General features: G+C 38.3%; 1 protein-coding gene across 7 annotated transcripts in view; it reads right to left on the reverse strand.

Annotated features, from left to right (window-relative positions):
• Positions 1 to 908: 908 nt before the first annotated feature.
• fndc5a (fibronectin type III domain containing 5a) overlaps positions 909 to 21,809 on the reverse strand; it is a 59,321-nt gene continuing 38,420 nt past the window's right edge. For 2 of the 7 annotated variants that reach the window (XR_015506385.1, XR_015506386.1), the window contains 6 exons: positions 19,596 to 19,711; positions 18,307 to 18,505; positions 12,472 to 12,561; positions 9,922 to 10,089; positions 5,571 to 7,347; positions 909 to 3,354 (listed from right to left, as the gene is read on the reverse strand). Coding sequence is in view for 3 of the 7 variants with exons in the window: in XM_087279759.1 (XP_087135885.1) it covers positions 7,288 to 7,347; positions 9,956 to 10,089; positions 12,472 to 12,561; positions 18,307 to 18,505; positions 19,596 to 19,711 (599 nt within the window). In the remaining 4 variants the exon portion in view is untranslated. Of the gene's footprint in view, positions 3,355 to 4,440; positions 7,348 to 9,921; positions 10,090 to 12,471; positions 12,562 to 18,306; positions 18,506 to 19,595; positions 19,712 to 21,809 lie in introns of those variants that run through there. The other 5 variants (XM_087279759.1, XM_087279760.1, XR_015506383.1 and 2 more) reach the window with 4 other exon arrangements.

A 21,809-nucleotide genomic window follows, 5' to 3' on the forward strand; every position in this document is an offset into this window, starting at 1 on the left:
TTGCACTTGGTAAACATCATAAACTAATGATCTTCACGGCCAATCACAGTCATTTCTGTTGAGCACTGGTGAACACGATGGCAAATCAGCTTGTCTAAGAAAGTGCTCAACTAAGCTTAAATGTTCACACTCTGTTTGAAGGACCATGGGGTAGGGGTACAAAAATTTTATTGGGATTGAGCCTTAATGAAAGTTGTTAGAAGCATGCATAAAATCTCATTGCGACATGCGTCATGTCTTATGAACGCCCCTTCAGAGAAGTGTTACCAAGCATTTGGTCAAAAGTGTGGGAATGTGGGAATGTTTTGTTCTACCAATAGCAGAGAGTGGGAATGTAAAGGGCTGATTTTAAAGTGCTAGTTCATCGAAAAGGGAAGATTTGGTTGCTGCAAGTGGCTCCAAACTCCTTTGAGTTTCTTTCATATGTTAAACAGTAGAAATATAAAAACTGTATAAATTGGCAGCCATCTGACATCCATAAAACGTTGGAAACAAAATAGTATAGAAGACAGGTTACAGGTTGTAACATTCTTCAAAGTATCTTATTTTGTGTTCAACGGGACATCACTTTAAATAGCTTTATCATAGTAAATATTTGCGGCACTGTGGCTCACTGCATTGAGTTCCGGCTGAGCCAGTTGGCATTTCTGTGTGGAGTTTGCATGTTCTCCCCATGTTGGCGTGGGTTTCCTCCAGGTCCCCCGATTTCCCTCACAGTCCAAATGCATGTGCTATTGGTGAATTTAATAAACTAAATTGCCAGTAGTGTGTGAATGAGTCTGTATGGGTGTTTCCCAGTATTGGGTTCGCAGCTGGAAGGGCATCTGCTGCGTAAAACATATGCTGGAATGGTTTGCTGTGTACTCTGCTGTGGCGACCTCTGGAATGGAGACTAAGCCAAAGGAAAATGAATGAATAGTACATGTTTATTCACCTTTATAAGTTTGTTGCAGTTACAGCACAAGCGACTGTCTCAGTTCCATTCAGCAGATTTAATGACAGGTTCAGGAAAGTGTGGTACAAGCCCATCGTTCAATTAAGAACATACTGTAGTCCAGTGATTTCAGTTCCCAAATTCCCATATTGTTCTCGACCGCCATGACAGTCAGTTTAAGTGCAATCCTGGAGGCCGGTCCGAATCCTCCGTGGTTTTATTGCTGATGTGAAGCATGTTCAGCCCTTGTTTAGAGACGAGGAGACGACTTTGGGTAAGCATGGGAAATGTCCTCAGAGAACATCATATTAGCACTAAACAGAAATTTGGCAGTGCAGAGAATGCTGACAATGTCGTTAATCTGTTTTAGACAACCATAAAATTCTTTCTCACAACATTTTAAAGGATTTAAAGCAGGATTAGCATTATAATAAGAAAACAGAGCTAACAGGAAACTGCTATAAGGGCTTTTCACACTTCTCAAATGTTATAACGGCCTAATTTGCATATGTGTCTGGTTAAAGTCGTTGATTGGAGGAACGCAGCAGCACATGATCATTTACATAACGTTGGGTTAACTCAACTAACCGTAACATCTGCTTTCATTTTCCCCCTAAACAGACTTTTTCGGATAACAACGGTAAGAATAAAATGCACATTTTCCCTCCAAAACACTGGACAGACTTTAAATATGGTCAAAAAAGTCTAGTACTGTACAAAACTTGCAGTCATAATAATAATAAACGGTCATCATGTTTAAAGTCTGTGTGAATTTACAATGCTGGCTAGCACACGTCATTCGTTATTCTTTAGGTGCACAACTAATCTGTGGGATTAATTCATTGAAAAAAGTTTGCTTTGGTAATCTTTAATCAAATATGGGTACTTGTCACCCTATAGTCCAAGACCAGTTACTCACTGAAGCTAAGCAGGGCTGAGCCTGGTCAGTACCTGGATGGGAGACCACATGGGAAAACTAGGCTGCTGTTGGTGTTAGTAAGGCCAGCAGGGGGCGCTCAACCTGGGGTCTGCATGAGTCCTAATGCCCCAGTATAGTCAAGGGACACCTGTCAGTGAATGCCATCTTTCAGATGAGATGAAATCCTGACTCTCTGTGTTCATTAAAAATCCTATTTTGTAAAGTGTAGGGGTGTAACCCCAGTGTCCTGACCAAATTCCCTTCATCGGCCCTTACCCATCATGGCCTCCCAATCATCCCCATCCACCGAATTTGCTCTATCACAGTCTCTCCACTGTGGATGTCATTGCATCATCCAAGTGGATTGTGAAGCGATTTGGGTGGATGGTCATATAAGTACACACCACATTTGCTTCTGTGTTTAGAGGGGGTCCTTCTGTTGATGTCAGTTTGACGGTTTCAACCAAAATATTTTTAACCACGCCTCTCATACCATTAGTCTGCTATAAGGGAATGATGTGCAAAATGAAAGCCCCGCCCCCTACTTAATTTTCAGTTTAGGTTGTATGTACATCAACATACTGAAATAAAAGTCTCAGCAACTTTTGGTTTCACTTTCAACGTTCATGCCTTTGTATCATGATAATACACCATCCCAGACAATATATCACTTTAAACTCAGACAATATATCACTTTAAACTATTTAAAATGTCAATAAAAGTCCCTTTTTCCGACTTGTCATGGTTAAAAGTTGTTGGTAGAATGCTTAAGGTCCCACAATGCATTTGAAAAGCACAAATAAATGGGGGAAAAATAAAAACTTGAATCACCAAATACAGAAAACTGCTCATTTACATTTATTTTTATAGTGTAGTTCAGGTTTAATATCCAGCTCGCTTATTTTAAGTCCCTGTATAACCTTTTAAGCGCTTTACAAATATTGAAATAGTTTAGTTAACATTAGTTCATAGTTTATGGATGATACTGCAAAAAAGTATCGATCCGATACCAAGTAAATACAGGGCCGGTATCGCTGATACTAATGCCGATACTTTTTTTAAAAAAAATGTAATTTAAAAAATGTAGTTTAATACTTCTGTCTGTTTAAATGAGTTTTTAAAGCAATAACATCACAAAACTTGCACCGGAGAACAAATGTTTTAAAATATACAAATGTAAAAAAAAAAATAAAAAAATCTCTTACTTCTATTACTCTTTCATTAGTCTCGCAATAAAGCAGCGAATAAGATCTGAAAGAAGCATTTGCAGACACACATACCGTGATTAAAGAGATGTATTGTACATTAGCATTGATTATAACATGCACTAAAGCACCGATCATCCTATTAGGCTTGTATCAATTCAATACTAATATCTACAATCAAAAAATATTTTTGCTGCTTGTTCAAACTACTTATTTATAACAAGCTGAATCAACACAATTCTTGAGGGTTAACTTAATTGTTTTACAGTGCATCTGGAAAGATTCATAGCGCTTCACTTTTTCCACATTTTTTATTTTACAGCCTTATTCTAAAATTGATTCAATTCATTTATTTCTTCACAATTCTACACACAAACCCCATAATGACAATGTGAAAAAGAGGTCAAGAGCACTCTGCAGCAGGTTTTCATTCAGGATGTCTCTGTACATTGCTGCATTCATCTTTCCCTCTATCCTGACTAGTCTTCCAGATCCTGCTGCTGAAAAACATCCCCACAGCATGATGCTGCCACCACCATGCTTCACTGTAGAGATGATATTAGCCTGGTGATGAGTGGTGCCTGGTTCTCCAAAGGTAACGTCTGGCATTCCCTCCAAAGAGTTCAATTTTAGCCTCATCAAACCAGAGAATTTAGTTTCTTATGGTCTGAGAGTCCTTCAGATGCCTTTTGGCAAACTCCAGGTGGGAAGTGGCTTCAGTCTGGCCACTCTACCATACAGCACAGATGGTTGTTCTTCTAGGTTCTCCTCTCTCTACAGAAATATGCTGGAGCTCAGACAGAGTGACCTGACCAAGAGTTCTGGTGGTTCCAAACATCTTCACTTACGGATGATGGAGGCCACTGTGCTAGATGAAACTTTCAGTGCAGCAGGAATTTTTCTGTAACCCTCCCCAGCTTTGTGCCTTGACACAATCCTGTCTCGGAGGTCTACAGACAATTCCTTTGTCTTCATGCTTGGTTTGTGCTTTGACATGCACTGTCAACCCTGGGACCTTATATAGACAGGTGTATGCCTTTTCAAATCATGTCCAATCAACTAAATTGACCACAGCTGAACTCTAATTAAGCTGCTGAAACATCTCAAGAATGATCAGTGGAAACAAAATGTACCTGAGCTCAATTTAGAGCTTCACGGCAAAGCCTGTGAATACTGATGTACATGTGATTTTTCTGCTTTTTTATGTTTAATAAATTTGCAAAAATTTCAAAAACTATTTTTTCACATTGTCATTATGGGGTTTTGTGTGTAGAATTTTGAGGATATAAAAGAATTGAAATCAATTTTGGAATAAGGCTTTAACATTAAAAATGTGGAAAAAGTGAAGCACTATGAATACTTTCCAGATGCACTGAATGCACTGTGTACTTTGATATTGATACTATCAGTATTAGGATTGATTCATCCACCCCTTGTTCACACAGACTTTAAACTCTTAGATGCAGGTTTAACAACACCGTTTCAGATTCGTCAACTGTAAAACGTTAAACTGTGTAACTGTAAAAGTTACCAATAAACCAGGATGTGAAAAGCCCTTCAGAACATTTAACAAACTCAGCCCTACTATAGTCCCTTTATTAAAGAAAACGCTTTATATATAAGGAAATATTTACAATGCAACTGGAATATGATCGTAGCGTTAAAACATCTTGAAGTAATAAATGCGTCAGGCATTTTTAGTAATGAAGGTGTTTGAGCTGGTTTCAATGCAGTTTTATATCCAAAAGCAAGCTACTGTTTTTTTTTTTCAAATGGGAGTTTAAGGAAACTGCATCGTTGATTTTTATGTCGGATTATATCATAATCAAACACATTTTCCTAACATTAGAGTGTCTGGTTTGTTTTAGGGGATTGAATCGCACTGTAAACAAAATCTGTTAATTAACAGTGTCTGAATTTTGTGATTCTCAAGGGTTTTCCATTTATTTACGGTTGTGAATTGCATTATGGGACCTTGATCTCTGCTCTGCTAACTTTTATTGACATTTTGGTCATTTGAAATAATGTATAAGAAATAATAAATAGAGAAATAAGCCTGTAAAATGCCAGAAAATATACTGAGTTTTTTTTTTACAAGGTTTGTATAGCATAATATAACACCATTCCATACAATATATCACTTTAAACTATTAAAAATGTCAATAAAAGTCCCTTTTTTTTACTTTTCATGGTTAAAAGTTGTTGGTAGAAAGATCAAGATCCTATAATTCTATTAAAAAGCACAAATAAATGGGGGAAAAATAAAAACTTGAATCACAAACTACAGAAAACTGTTCTTTTACATTTATTTTTATAGTTTAGTTCAGGTTCAACACCCAGCTCTCTTATTTTAAGTCCCTGTATAACCTTTTTAAGTGCTTTTTAAATAGTAAAATAGTTTAGTTAACCTCATTTATTGAGCATTTATTAACCTTGCATTAGTTAATAATAACAATAATACAATTTCACATTAATGTTAGTTCACAGTGCATTAGCTAATTTTGAGATATACCACTTTTTATTATTAAAATAACAAATAGAGATTATCATTAATCAAAAAATGCTGTTGAAGTTCTGAGGATTCTTACTAATGTCAACCTTGTGAAATATTACCGATATTGTGTTTAATTTAGTCCATGCGATCAGCTTGGTAGTAAATCAATAAGTGCATTGTAGTTTGTTGCTGTACATAGTAAAAGAAATGTCTATTCACTCTAACTCATAGCATTTGTTTTAAATCTCTTGTTTCAGCCTACACTCACCGGCCACTTTATTAGGTACACCTTACTAGTACTAGGTTGGACCCTACCATCCGAATGTCGCTGTGGAAATCCAGACTCATCAGACCAGGCAACGTGTTTCCAATCCTGTTGTTTGATTTTGGTGAGCCTGTGCCAATTGTAGCCTCAGTTTCCTGTTTTTAGCTGACAGGAGTGACACCCGGTGTGGTCTTCTGCTGCTTTCTATCAGCTAAAACCAGTCTGGCCATTCTCCTCTGACCTCTGGCATTCAGCATTTGCGCCCACAGAGCTGCCTTTCACTTGATGTTTTCTTTTTTCAGACCATTCTTTTTAAACCTAATAGATGGTTGTGTGTGAAAATCCCAGTAGATCAGCAGTTTCTGAAATACTTCGTCAAGCCTGTTGACAACAATCATGCCACTTTCAAAGTCACTTGAATCCCCTTTCTTCTCCATTCTGATGCTCGTCTTGACCATGCCTGCATGCCTAAATGCATTGAGTTGCTGCCATGTGATTGGCTGATTAGGAATTTGCATTAACGAGCAGTTGGACAGGTGTACCTAATAAAGTGGCCGGTGAGTGTATATACCTAAGCAAATCTTTGCTAGCACGGCTGGTTTCGTGTGCTAGATTCTGTGCCTGTGAAAACAACAACACCACACAATGAGAAGCAGAAGTAAAATTTCTCCAGTGTGCTGAAACCCAAGCTGTCACTAACATTATTCCACAGCATTCTTTCATCTCTCAGTCAAATCAGTTGAACAGTCCAAAATAAAGCGCCTCTATTCTCCGGATGAACACTTCCTTCCCTGAGCGGGAGCAAGAAGCTTGAATAAAAACGTTCGGCTTTAAAGTTTGGGAAAAGATACTCTTGATGATGCCTTGGAGGATGCTATATTATGCCGTTGGGTTTGGAAAATCTGTCAACACATCTAATAGTTCTTTCTCATTATTATTTATTTGCTTGTTTTAAATATACACTGCACTGTAAAAAATGTTTGCTGCTTGTTCAAACTAATTATTTAAATGAAGCTGAAACAACACAATTCTTGATGGTTTTGTTGGAACAACTTAATTGTTTTAAGTTCAATCTACTTAAATTTATAAAAACTAATAGGTTAATTCCTTCAGTAAATCGCTGCAGATTTACTTGACTATAAAAACCGTCATTGAGAATGTGCATCATGCCATTGCAAACAGCGTAAAAGATTAAACCAGATAAAGGAGCAAAGCTCAAGAGTTTTCAAGTGTAAAAGACAGGCTTTTAAATGCGGATCTTCTTGCCGACACCACTTCTTTGTAAAGCCATAAAAAGGGTCCTTTTTTTCCCCACACTCCGTGCATTTCTTCACAGATTTCCTCTTATCTTCAGACCCCCAGAGCCGGTTTCAGACTCTCGCAGGATTATTCCAGCTTTCTTCAGGAAATGTCCAGAATTCCTGCTTTCTGCTTGTTTTTGCACATTCGGCCGGTGTGGTAAATGCAGATTCACACTTTGATAATGTTGACAGATGGCGATCGGTTGTTGTTGTTGTTGATGTTGGAGGTCTGTGGAGAGTGAAAGCAGATGTATATAATGTTAGCCAAAGACTTGAGGGCGACTTAATGAGCTGTGAAGGGCTGAGGAATGAAGAAATGAAAGATGTGTACAGTTAAAGTCAACATTATTAGTCCCCCTGTGAATTTTCTCTTTCAAATATTTCCCAAATGATGTTTAATAGAGCAAGGGATTTTTCACAGTTTTTCCTATAATATTTTTTCTTCTGGAGAAAGTCTTATTTGTTTTGTTTCGGCTACAATAAGAGCAATTTTAATTATTTTTTCAATATTATTAGCCCACTTATGCAATATATAGTTGAAGTCAGAATTATCCGCCCCCCTGTTTTTTCCCTAATTTCTGTTTAACAGAGAGGAGATTTTTCCAACACATTTTCTAAACCTTATTGTTTTAATAAATCATCTCTAATAACTGATTTATTTTATCTTTGCCATGATGACAGCACATAATATTTTACTAGATATTTTTCTAGACACTTCTATACAGCTTAAAGTGACATTTTAAAGGCTTAACTAGGTTAATTAGGTTAACTAGGCAGGTTAGGGTAATTAGGCAAGTTATTGTATAATGATGGTTTGTTCTGTAGATTATCGAGAAAAAAATATATAGCTCAAAGGGGCTAATAATTTTGACCCTAAAATGTTTTTTATTTATTTTTTATTAAAACTGCTTTTGTTCTAGCCGAAATAAAACAAATAAGAAAATTACAAACTTGCCCAATTACCATAATTTGCCTAATTAACGTATTTAACCCTTTTAATGTCACTATAACCCTTTAACTGTTCTACAAGGGGGAAAAAATGGATTGGATTTCTTAACTCCTAATGTCACTAGTTAACACACTCAGTGGATTATTTGGGGGTAATCATCCCATAATTTCTAAAATATCAACCTCTGCCAAATGGTAGATATGTCAGTTTATGGTAAAAGTGCCGGATTTAATCCATATACTATGAAAAAAAAAGAAGGTTAAGACCAATTTATTTTAAAACGTATTCAAAATAAAACAGTTTTGAATATAAATCATATTTATTTTTTGAAGTTTGCTGTTTGTGTAAACCATTATTCAAAACAGTCAAAACATGGTCAACCATTTGGTGGAACAGGCAGTGAAAGGGTTCAGCTGAATACTAGTTTCTTGAAAAATAAATAATCAAATAATATTTACTATCATCATGGCAAAGATAAAATAAATCACTTATAAGGAATGAGTTATTAAAACTATTATGTTTAAAAATGTGTTGAAAAAGTCTAAATATACAGGTCGGCCAATAGTTTAGGAGGGCTTATAATTCTGACCAAGCCAGTGCAGAGACCCTCAAAGGGGTTGGGATGTTGTGATGTATGAAATCTTTTTTCCGGGCACAAGCCGCTACTCATTTGAATTGAGAAAATATTTGTTTATGACCATTTTTTAGTCATGTCACACATTAAAGTGAATTTTAACATCATAACATCATGGTGTACAGAACAGTCTCTGGACTTGCTGCATCACAGACACCAAGGCTGCGTCCGAAATGGCTTACTTCCATACTATATAATGCGCTAAATACAGTTTGCGAGTCAAGTAGTTTGACTGAATTCATCGAATTCGAAAATCAGTGAGCCAGAAGTACTTGGATGACCTACTACTTCCGGCAAGATTCTGAAGTGTGCATCAAATGCACGCTACACTATCCCATGATGCACCGCGAGAGAATTCATGAATGGGAGCTTAGAAGAGAGCTTAGAAAGAGCTTTAAAAGAGCTTAGAATGACCAAGAGGTGACACTCTAGTGGCTGGTTCCCAAATTACACTAGAGGGTGCGGCGGTCATTTTGGAATGAAAACTCCAATAGAACAACAGCATATTATAAGTCTGTAAAATAAACTATTAAAAGTGCTGATGATTGTGATAGTAAGTGTTGTATTGTCGTCTTTCAGGTAGTATCTCAGCTTTAATGGCCTTTTTAAATAAATAAACAAAAAACAAAGCAGCTGCTTGCCATCGCGACAGTAAGGAAATCCAATGGACAGCCGATCGCTTTCACTCCAAAATGGCGGAATCCAGGGCTGCTGCTGGGCGCTGCTGTTGCAACGAAATGTTCTATTGAGTGTCGCCTCTTGGTCATTCTAAGCTCTTTGATAGGAATGAAGCGACTCAACTGACGCGGGTGAGTCACGTGATGATGACAAAATGGTGGACGTTGAACATCCGATTTTCATTCATACTGTGTAGGTCGTACAGTCTAGTAGTACGTTTAAATACAAATGGGAGTATCTAGTGAGTAATAGGCAATTTTGGACGCAGCCCTTATATATATATATATATATATATATATATATATATATATATATATATATATATATATATATATATATATTGTAATCATGACTTTTCAAATGTATTGTAAATGTTTATTATTACCATTTTTGAGTCTCCTCATACAGTTTGATAGAGCGCTTGGACCCGGAAGCCACTTCACATATTATTAATAAGGATCATTGTCTGAATAAATGAGGATGTGTATATAGTGATGTGAAATGAAGTGTGATGTCAGTAAAGTGTGGTGGAGTCGATTCACCTGTGTATAGTGTGGTCTGGACTGCTGGTTATACCTTACTGCGCAGCAGGCCACCTGACGTGTGCTCTGGAGTGCTGCATTCAGACGAGTTCTTGGCTTTATCCTTGTTATTGTTTGGTTCGTTGTCTTTAATGATGTCATACTGACGGCAGAATAGTGCGATCACACCTGAAACACACACACAAACACTGTAGATTCAGTGTAGATTCAATGTATTTGCAGTGGTGTTCATAACAGCACAACATGGTTTAAGATCCATCCATCCATCCATCCAAATATATCTTTATCATGCAGAATCATCTTTTGCAAGCTGTTTAGAAGGAAATGTGTGTCCACAGTCATATTGGAGTGATATAAACACAGCACATCTCTTTTTAAAAATGTGTAATGTTAAAATAGGATCCGAATCCCAGCAATTTTGAGGCCCAACATGACTTGCTGTTTTCCCTGGGCACCTATATTTTTTGACAGGTGCGTATTAACATGCTCCGTATTAATGCATATAATCATGTCCACAAGACAGGATTTGCAGAGAAACTCAGATTAAAAGACCTGTTCCAACTCTCTGTTATCCAGCATGTGTAACGGAGGCCAGCTAGTAAGTGCTGTGCAGGTAAACCTCATTCCTCTGACCTCTAAAGGTGCTCTAGCGACCGATGCTAGAGGCCATGGTCTTTAGCCTCATGTTAGAGCAACAGACTCCCATGCAGAAAATCGCCGGTTCGATACCAGCTCAGAGCGGGTTGGGTGGCATAGGACTGGCGGGGTTACATTGGTGCCGTGACCCGGATGGTAGTGAGGTTTAGGGGGGTGAGTGTAACGGAGGCCAGCTAGTGTGTGCTGTGCAGGTAAACCTCACTCCTCTGACCTCTAAAGGTGCTCTAGCGACAGACACTAGAGGCTATGGTCTTTAGCCTCCTTGGTAGAGCACCCGACTCCCATGCGGAAGGTCGCCGGCTCGATCCCAGCTCAGAGCCGGTTGGGAGGTGTAGGACTGGCGGGGTTACATTGGTGCAGTTACCCGGATGAGAGTGAGGTTTAGGGGGGTGAGTGTAACGGAGGCCAGCTAGTGAGTGCTGTGCAGGTAAACTCACTCCTCTGACCTCTAAAGGTGCGCTAGCGACCCATGTTAGAGGCCCTGGTCTTTAGCCTCCTTGGTGGAGCAACCGACTCCCATGCGTAAGGTCGCTGGTTCGATACCAGCTCGGAGTGGGTTGGGTGGCGTAGGACTGGCGGGGTTACACATGTGTGTAAAGTAAGTCATACACTTAGGGTGCCTTCACATCTGTAGTTCGCTTCATTTGGTCCGGACCAAGGGCAATAAATGATACATTGTTGCATTTTCTGCCGTCTCTGGGTCGTTTTCACACCACACTGCTGCCTTTGGTCCGAACCAGTTGGAACAAACCAAAATGCAGTCATCTGACAAAATCCACATCTCTCATTGGCCAGATGTTGTTGAACATATTTCCTACACTGCTTATTGATTGGTTAGAATTCACGTACGGGAAAATGCCAATAAACCTCCGAAAGTAAACAAAACAAAATGTCGTTTTTACTCTGGAGGGACGACTGCGCTGATGGATTGTATGCCTGCTTTAGACAAACTGTACATTTCGAGAATGAAGCGCTACTGCGGCTGAAAAACAGTGTTTTAATGCATCGCACATCACTTCAGGAGGAAGCATGAATTAATTTAGCTAAACTCCCCTCTCTCTCTCTATGTTGGTGAAGCGCTGTCAACAAATATTTTTCCTCCATATCCAATAATGCAGAGGGCATCGGCCTACGGCAGCTGGATTAGTCCAAAAGGCGCAGTACTTTTTGAGGTTGGACCTGTTACGGATCATATTCTCACCACAAACGAACCGCTCCAGGGTTTGTTTGAAAGCGTACCGAGACCACCTCTTCAAGCAGGTGTCGGTACGCTTATTTGTTGCGCACTCGAGTACAATTGCTGCATTCTCATCTGCCCTAACGAACCGCACCAAAAGGGAAAACAAACTCTAGTGCGATTCAATCGAACGAAATGAAGCAGGTGTGAAAGCACCCTTAGACCTTTTTTTTACAGCATTTTAAACTCTACTTTTTGAGCTATGCAATTCATAGCCACTGTAATCAGCACAGCTGCCTAGTGTACACAACTATAAAGGACATTGCTTCAACCACACAACAGGAGTTCTGGTTAGTGGATGTTAAATCAGGTTTATTTTGTACAGTAATTTGGCTATTATGGATCTTAATACAGCAGCATGTTTACCTATTTGCTGTTAATCCTGTCACATTTTCCATGAGGAGATGAGCAAAAACTGTACAACATGTTAAACGCCTATGCATGTTTGTGTGTTGTTGTGTGCGCGAACAGCGTATGTTGTAACGCCATTTATGTGTGGCCCATTCATTTTACTGTGGGACTTGTGACTGTGGAATGCCTCTTCAATTGTAAGTCGCTTTGGACAAAATGACAATGTAAATGTGATGGCTAATAATAAGCTGTAAGTAGCTGTAATCTGATTACAAGCAGATGTGGTCTCCTGTACTAATGCTCACCTGCCCACATAATGAGGACCACCACGATGATGATGAACTCTCCGGCCCTGAGCTGAGCGTTCGGCCCGACCTCCTCCATCGTCACCTCGTCTGTCAGAGATACAGACACTATATTACAGGTATACGTCACACACTGAATACTGATAAAGACCCTAAGTGTGTGTGTGTATGTGTGTGTGTGTTTGAATATGTACCACAAACCAAGTCATAAGGGACTCAAACATTTATACAGATTTATGCATTATCTGAAAGCTGAATGACTACAATTTTAATTGATGTATGGTTTGTTAGGGTTGGCTATATATTTGTCTGAGGTATAACTGATCTCCATCCTCAATGGCCACTTTATCAGGTACACCTGTACAACTGCTCGTCAATGCAAATTTCCCATCAGCCAATCACATGGCAGCAACTCAAAGCATTTAGGCATGCAGGCATGGTCAAGTTGAGCATCAGAATGGCGAAGAAACGGGATTTAAGTGACTTTGAACGTGGCATGATTGTTGGTGCCAGACACTGCTGATCTACTGGGATTTTCATGCACAACCATCTCTAGGGTTTACAGAGAACGGTCTGAAAAAGAGAAAATATCCAGTGATGGGCTGCGAATTTGTGGGCGCAAATACCTTGTTGCTGTCAGAGGAGAATGGCCAGACAGGTTCCAGCTGATAGAAAGACAACAGTAACTCAAGTAACTACTTGTTACAATCGAGGTCTGCAAAAGAGCATCTCTGAAAGCACAACATGCTTAACATTGAGGCAGATGGGCTACAGCAGCAGAACACCACACTGGGTGCCACTCCTGTCAGCTAAGAAAAGGAAACTAACGCTACAAATAGCACTGGCTTAGCAAAATTGGACAATAGAAGATTGAAGAAATGTTGCCTGGTATAATGAGAGTCTTTATTTCTGCTGTGACATTCAGATTGTAATGTCAGAATTTGGTGTCAACAACATGAAAGCATGGATCCGTCCTGCCTTGTATCAACGATTTAGGCTGGTGGTGGTGTAATGGTGTGGTGGATATTATCTTGGCACACTTTGGGCCCATTAGTACCAATTGAGCATCGTGTCAACGCCACAGCCTACCTGAGTATTGTTGCTGACCATGTCCATCCCTTTATGACCACAGTATATCCATCTACTAAAGGCTACTTCTAGCAGGATATCACACCATGTCATAAAGCGTAAATCATCTCAGACTGGTTTCTTGAACATGACAATGAGTTCACTGTACTCAAATAGCCTCCACAGTCAGCAGATCTAAATCCAATAGAGCACCTTTGTGATGTGGTGAAACGGGAGATTGGCATCCTGAATGTGCAGCTGTCAAATCTGCAGCAACTGCGTGATGCTATCATGTCAATATGGAGCAAAATTTCTGAGGAATATTTCCAGTACCTTGTTCAATCTTTGCCACAAAAGGATTAAGGCAGTTCTGAAGGCAAAATGGGGTCCAACCAGGTACTAGTAAGATGTACCAAATAAAGTGGCCGGTAAGTGTATATATTATGAAAGATGATCCCTACTTAATATTCTAATTATTTTTTTATATAAAATTAAAATAAAACATTTTGACTCATAACGTACTTTTGGTTATTCCAATAAACATACCTGTGCAACATACAGTAAACCTGGTTTTGTGCTCCAAGGTCATATGCAGTGTATATGTATATAAACAATTCCTAAAACTGTAAAGATTTTTAAGTGATTTAAAGAGCCTTAATGCTATCAGATCAGATCAGAGGCCTCTTTGAGATTTTACAGTGTCCATTTACAAAGATGGGTTAATTAAAAGCAGAGCTAATCACAGATTATTGATTGATAGGGGTGAGATGCACCCTTAATCAATCTAATTAATCTTAAAGACGATCTTCTGTCTGAACTAATCTCAAGATTCATTAATTATTTGTTAATCATTGGTCAGAGAAGTGAAAGCAAGCACATCTTTGACAATTTTTAAGTACAAAAAATCTTTTTATTTATTTAAAAAAATGACTAATGTAATAGCTGAAAATCTGTCCCTCCATAAAATAAAATCAAATCATTTTGTAATGCAACCTCCAGCCCCACCACCACCAAAACACTGCTGTGACTGCTTTCCTCTAAACGTACGGTAGTCTTTGCTTACACTTTTTTTGTGTTTTGATGTGAAAATACACAAAAATCCTGTCAAATTTTTTTTTTGTTCCAAGCAGGGCCGGAGTGGGACTCCTTTTCAACCCTGGAGTTTCAAGCCTTAGACCAGCCCACCTCAGTTCACGACTGACTATATTAAAATAAGGTCATTTCCAATTCAGTTTCTAATTACACAATCACGTCTTTTTCAAGAAAAAAAAGCTGCCTTAGAACTTAAAATGATCAACAACCGTACAGTTTTATATGTCTAAACAATAAAAATAAGAGAAAAAAAAAGAATAACTCAGGTGTGGTTAGAACACGGATCAATGGCATCGTAACACAACATGCTGTCCACTGGACCACTATGGTCTTGTTATACTTATGTCGCCGGAATGATAGTTACGGTCTGCATTGTGCTCATGGGGCTGCGAGACAATAAATAAGAAGAGCGGAGCTGCGGCAAAATAATGAATAAAAAGATTAGGGCTATGGTCAAATAAATAAATAAATGAAAAAAAAGTGCGACTGCTGAGAGTGCGAGCAGCTTGAAACACTGGCCCTCGCGGCCAAAAAACGGACCGGGATTTCTCCCAGTCCTCCCGATTAGCCAATCCGGGCCTGGTTCCAAGAACTTTTGGACTAGGACAAAATCCTAGACCTTGAGGGACTGAAAAATATTTAAGTTCATTATGAAATGCACATACATTTATGTGACAAAATTGCATAAATCCAACACTGTACAGGCAAACATTGTCTTAACTGCACTTGGGAGTATTTGCAGTTTCTTATCAAACCTACTAGCAATTTCTGTGTGAAAATTGCACCATTTTTCAGTACAAAACAGCAACTTCTAGCACTTCTAAACACTGAAATTTATTTATACAACAGTTATGCCTGGTTCTTGAATCTGATTGGCTGATAGCTGTGAGATATTTAAAGTAATATCAGCACTTGTACAGCCTCTTCACACTTCACACTGTAATACTCCACCCACATGAGTGGCAAGCAGAGGACACGTTTGACAAATAATGCAGCTGTTGGACAACATAATGTACTTTTAAGGCTTTTTTAGGCAAGAATGTAGTTGTTTAAATTGCGACTATGCAGTTTATTTATAAGGATAGTGCCTATTTTAAATATTCATAATTTCAGCACTTTGGCGACCATTAGCTTGTCATAGAGCAGAGCAAAAATGGTTGACATTCTGCCACAAGATGGCGACAGAGAACGCATAATAAGCTCAGAGGAGAAAAACAGCATTTTTTCAGCGTACGTTTTAAACTACAGCTAAACAAATCATTATAGAACAGGCAAGTGACATTCTAAGTCGATCTCTCTCTTTAGTGTGTTGTAGTGCTGTATTTATACCATAGTAATCTGCTCAGTCATCTATTAGTTTTTGGTTTGCTCTGACTTTTTCAGGGTTGATTATTGGGATCTCTCGGTTGCAACAGAGAAATACTGGGAAATCTCTGCAGACTGATGGCATTTCATGCCATTCAGCCTTATAATCTTAAAATGTGAGCAAATGTGTTTTGTCTTAACTTTAGACATTACACTAGAGAATCATTCAAATACTAGCTCTAAAGTGATGTTTGTGAAGTAGCAACGGTTTGTGCTGTTCTGACGTCAGCTGCAGATGTGAAGGATTTTTGAGACTGTGTTTGATTTTTTTTTTTTCTATACACGATAATGCTGTCAAACTGTGGTATAAACACTATAACACACAAGTAGCAGTGCGATATGGCCGTATATCGTCATTGGTGGGACACTAAGGCACTATATATATATTATACAGTTGATTTTTATTTTTTTTTAATATTTCCCAAATGATGTTTAACAGAGCAAGGAAATTTTCACAGTACGTCTGATAATATTTTTTTCTTCTGGAGAAAGTCTTTTTTGTTTTATTTCTGCTAGAATAGAAGCATTTTTACATTTTTTAACCATTTTAAGATTTTAAAATTATTAGCCTCTTTAAGTAAACAATAACTTGCCTAATTACCCTAACCTGCCTAGTTAACCTAATTACCCTAGTTTAGCCTTTAAATGTCACTTTAAGCTGTATAGAAGTGTCCTGAAAAATATCTAGTCAAATATTATTTAGTCATAATGGCAAAGATAAAAAAAAAAATCAGTTATTAGAAATGAGTTATTGAAGCTACTATGTTTAGAAATTTGCTGAAAAATCTCTCTGTTAAACAGAAATTGGGGGAAAAAATAGACAGGGGGGCTAATAATTCTGACTTCAATTGTATTTTAGTCTTAGGTCACTAAAATTTTCACCAAAAAAAAAAAAAAAAGGTTTAAAGTGGGATATTTCTATTGCATGTCAGTTTGAAGTATAAATTCAACATTATTTTTGTCATAATTGTACAGTGAGATTGTTGTCTGCCAACAGCCAGTGCTCCACACAGAGATCTAATCTGATGTTCATCCACTCTGTCAGTGACATTTATACAAACTCAATCCAGAAGAACTTTTTAAAACATCTCTAAGACGCTTCAAAAAACCAACTTGCAAATGTACAGTTTTTGGCACTTGTGTAAAAATGCTGTAAAATTAGCATGCTTTTAAAAAATAATGGATAAATACATTTTATATATCAATTAACTTATATTGACTAAATCAATTCAACATTTGGTATAACCACACTTTGCATTTACACAACTTGCCCATAGTTTTTCAGGTAGCTTTGCAGGTGGGTCTTTTTAAGCATCATAGAGAAGCACTGTTCATATACACTCACCGGCCACTTTATTAGGTACACCTTGCTGGTTGGTACTCGGTTGGACCCTCTTTTACCTTCAGAACTACCTTAATCCTTTGTGGCATAGATTCAACGAGATTCTGGAAATATTCCTCCGATTTTGGTTTATATTGACATGATAGCATCACGCAGTTGCTGCAGATTTGTCGGCTGCACATCCATGATGCCAATCTCCCATTCCACCACATCCTAAAGGTGCTTTAATGGATTGAGATCTGAGGATTGTGGAGGCCATTTGAGTACAGTGAACTCATTGTCATGTTCAAGAAACCAGTTTGAGATGATTCACGCTGTATGACATGGTGTGTTATCCTGCTGGAAGTAGCCATCAGAAGATGGGGACACTGTGGTCATAAAGGGATGGACATGGTCAGCAACAATACTCAGGTAGGCTGTGGCGTTGACACGATGCTCAATTGGTACTAATGGACCCAAAGTGTGCCAAGAAAATACCCCCCACCATTACACCACCAAAACCAGCCTGAACCGTTGATACAAGGCAGGACGGATCCATGCTTTCATGTTGTTGATGTCAAATTCTGACCCGACCATCCGAATGTTGCAACAGGAATCGAGACTCATCAGACAAGGCAACGTTTTTCCAATCTTGTCTTGTTCAATTTTGGTGAGCCTGTGTGAATTGTAGCCTCAGTTTGCTGTTCTTAGCTGACAGAAGTGGCACCTGGTGTGGTCTTCTGCTGCCCATCTGCTCTAAGGTTGGACTTGTAGTGTATTCAGAGACGCTCCTCTGCATATCTTGGTTGTAACGACTGCTTATTTGAGTTACTGTTGCCTTTCTATCAGCTGGAACCTGTCTGGCCATTCTCCCCAGACCTCTGCCATCAACAAAGCATTTGCCCCCACAGAACTGCTGCTCGCTGTACCTAGTAAACTGGCTGGTGAGTGTATAGATGATGGGTGTGAGAGATGTGTGTTGTGAGCACCTTTGTTCTTGGAGGCCTGTGTTTCAACTTCTGTCGGGGTCTTGAAGTGCACAGCTTCACTAACAGGACTTGCCCCGCTGATGCTGATAGACTGAACGTGCACAATGTAATCCGTATCAGCTTCCAGATCCCACAATGCACAGCTCCGCGTAGTGGTGTTCACTTCTTGAATAAAGCGCAGCATGCGGACATCTTTCTTCTGGTAAAGACAAGTCAAAACTGTATTTACATGAATGCATTGTATTTTACACACAATCAAAACCAACAATATTCAAACACCTTCAACATTTCGCACATTATCACAGTTTATTTGCGGTTGTCTACACTGAAAAAAAATTATTTGTTGGATTTATATATATACAGTTGAAGTCAGAATTATTATCCCTTTGAATTTTGTTCTTTTTTTTTTCTATATATATTTTCCAAATGATGTTTAACAGAGCAAGGAAATTTTCACAGTATGTCTGATAATATTTTTTCTTCTGGAGACAGTCTTATTAGTTTTATTCAGGCTAGAATAAAAGTAGTTTTTAATTTTTTTAAAACCATTTTAGGGACAAAATTATTAGCCCCTTTAAGCTATATTTTTTCTCGATAATCTACAGAACAAACCATCATTATACAATAACTTGCCTAATTAACCTAGTTCAGGCTTTAAATGTACAGAAGTGTCTTGAAAAATATCTAGTCAAATATATTTTACTGTCATCATGACAAAGATAAAATAAATCAGTTATTAGAAATGAGTTATTAAAACTATTATGTTTAGAAATGTGTTGAAAAAATCTTCTCTCCGTAAACAGAAATTGGGGAAAAATAAACATAACATAAAAACATAAACATAAAAAATAATTTAGGGGGGCTAATAATTCTGACTTCAGCTGTATATTTTTAAGGTAAGGTTTTGCAAAGTATTTATATGGGCTGAATTTAAACAAATTAAGCTGAACATTACTAATGTGTTTGTTTAAATTCAGCCCATATAAATTGTTCAACTACTTACCTTAAAAAAATGAAGTAATCCATAATCCCATTGGCAGATTATTTCGCGTATTTCAAGGAAAAACTCACCGTGATTTTGCTTGTCTAGAAAATGCTTCTTGCTATAATCATTTTTAGATATTTGCACTTGAAACAAGACAAAAAAATCTACAAAAAGCAGTTTTTGTAGTGTAAATGAAGAAATTAAGTTAGTTTATTAGACTTTAACTAAAGTAAACAATGAAGTTGTCCCCCGAAAAAAGCTCAAGAATTGTGTTGCTTTTCTTTCCCCCTGTGGTGGACAGTACCTGTTGTGTGATGGCGAAGCCGATGACTGGCTCTCCGTCTGGCGTGTCCCATGTCACCACGGCTGAGCTGCTCTTCAGATCCCTGATGGACACATTCACTGGAGCTGCCAAACTGTCTGAGAAACACACACAGTTCACTCACATACAGTACACTGGCAGCTCCATCTTCTGTGGCCTGAAAATATATTTTTTTTCTTTCCTTCTCTCTGACAAGAACTCATGTCTGCTCTGTCTACTGATCTAACATGACCCTTTTTATTTTTGCAGTATTACCTTTTTCTGCTTTTTTTCATTCTCTTTTTTCCATGATTGACAGAAGAGACACTACAATATGTCATTCAGGCTAACAATACTTTATATACAGTTCAAGTCAAAATGATTAGCCCTTCTTAAAGGGGACCTATTATGAAAACAAATCACTTTTAAACAGTTGTGTGCAGAAGTGTGTGAATATAACCAGCCTCTAATGGTAAAAATGTATTACTTGAAAAATGTGATTTCTTACAATCACACTTGATGAAAACAGTCTGCAGAAACACTTTGATTGACATTCTTCCTTCGTTTGTGTCATCAGGGGGGGAAAGCTCCGCCCACTAGTGACCATCTCATCAGCGGTCTTGGTAATGTTGCTTTGAAAGAGTTATTAGTTACTTCTCACAAATAGTAACCGAGCTACATAATTATAAAAGTGAGTAATCATGTAACTATTGCGTTAAAAAAAAAAATCGAAATAAATATAAACCATAGTACAGTAATCTACACTATTTTAATGTTGTTGTTGGACAATGTGAGAGACAAAGGCAGCATGTCCTCAACTAAGTCAGAATTATTTGCCCCTCTTTGACTTTTTTTTCTTTTGAATATTTACCAAATGATGTTTAACAGATTCAGGAAATGTTCACAGCATGTTTGAAAATATTCTTTCTTTTAGAGAAAGTCTTATTTGTTTTATTTCGCCTAGAATAAAAGCAGTTTTTAATAAAAAAACAAACACACAAAAAACAACAAACAAACAAACCAACAAACAAACCACAGCCATGTCACCCTGCAGCCCAAAACCGGTTACTCACTGAAGCTAAGCAGGGCTGAGCCTGGTCAGTACCTGGATGGGAGACCACTAGGGAACACTAGGTTGCTGTTGGAAGTGGTATTAGTGAGGCCAGTAGGGGGCGCTCAACCTGTGGTCTGTGTGAGTCCTAATGCCCCAGTAAAAGTGAAGGGGAGAGTACACTGTCAGTGGGCGCCGTCTTTCGGATGAGACGTTAAACCTAGGTCCTGACTCTCTGTGGTCATTAAAAATCCCATGGCACTTCTCGTGAAAGAGCAGGGGTGTAATCCCGGTGTCCTGGCCAAAGTCCCTCTATCGGCCCTTACGATCATGGCCTCACAATCATCCCCTACCACCGAATTGGCTCTATCACTGTCTCTCCTCTCCACCAATAGCTGGTGTTTGGTGAGCGCACTGGCGCCGTTGTCCTGTGGCAGCCGTCACATCATCCAAGTGGATGCTGCACACTGGTGGTGGTGTGAAGAGACCCCCTCTCATGATTGTGAAGCGCTTTGGGTGTATGGCCATACACAATAAATGCGCTATATAAATACACATTACATTACATTTTACATTACATTACATTACATTACAAACATTTTAAGGTCAATGTTATTAGCTGTATTTTTTTAGATAGTCTACAGAACAAACCATTGTTATACAATAACTTGCCTAATTACCCTAACCTGCCTAGTTAACCTAATTAACTTAGTTAAACCTTTAAATGTCACTTTAAGCTGTATAGAAGTGTCTTGAAAAATATCTAGTCAAATATTATGTACTGTCATCATGGCAAAGATAAAATTAGAAATGTGTTGAAAAAAATCTCTCCGTTAAACAGAAATTGGGGGGAAAAACAGCAGGGCTATATATCTAAATATTATTTTGTTTAATTCTGTCTGAATAAGTGTTTGCGGTGGAGACAAATCAAGTCTTATTCTCTTTGACGTCATAGCTTCTTTGGTAGCAGAGCTCACATTATCATCTGTGTAGCCACTAATTTTGTGGCAGCATGTGACGACGTGAGGGGCTTCATTGGATTAGAATTAATCGTCACAGACGCAGAGAGACTATTTTTTCCTGGACATATGTTACACGATACAGAAACATTCTTGCATGTCACCTCATTAAGGAAAAGTAGTGCTTATATTTCCAGTTTGCCAACG

The sequence above is a fragment of the Danio rerio genome, chromosome 13, assembly GCF_052040795.2.
Source record: "Danio rerio strain M-AB ecotype USA chromosome 13, GRCz13ab, whole genome shotgun sequence".
NCBI lineage: Eukaryota > Metazoa > Chordata > Actinopteri > Cypriniformes > Danionidae > Danio > Danio rerio.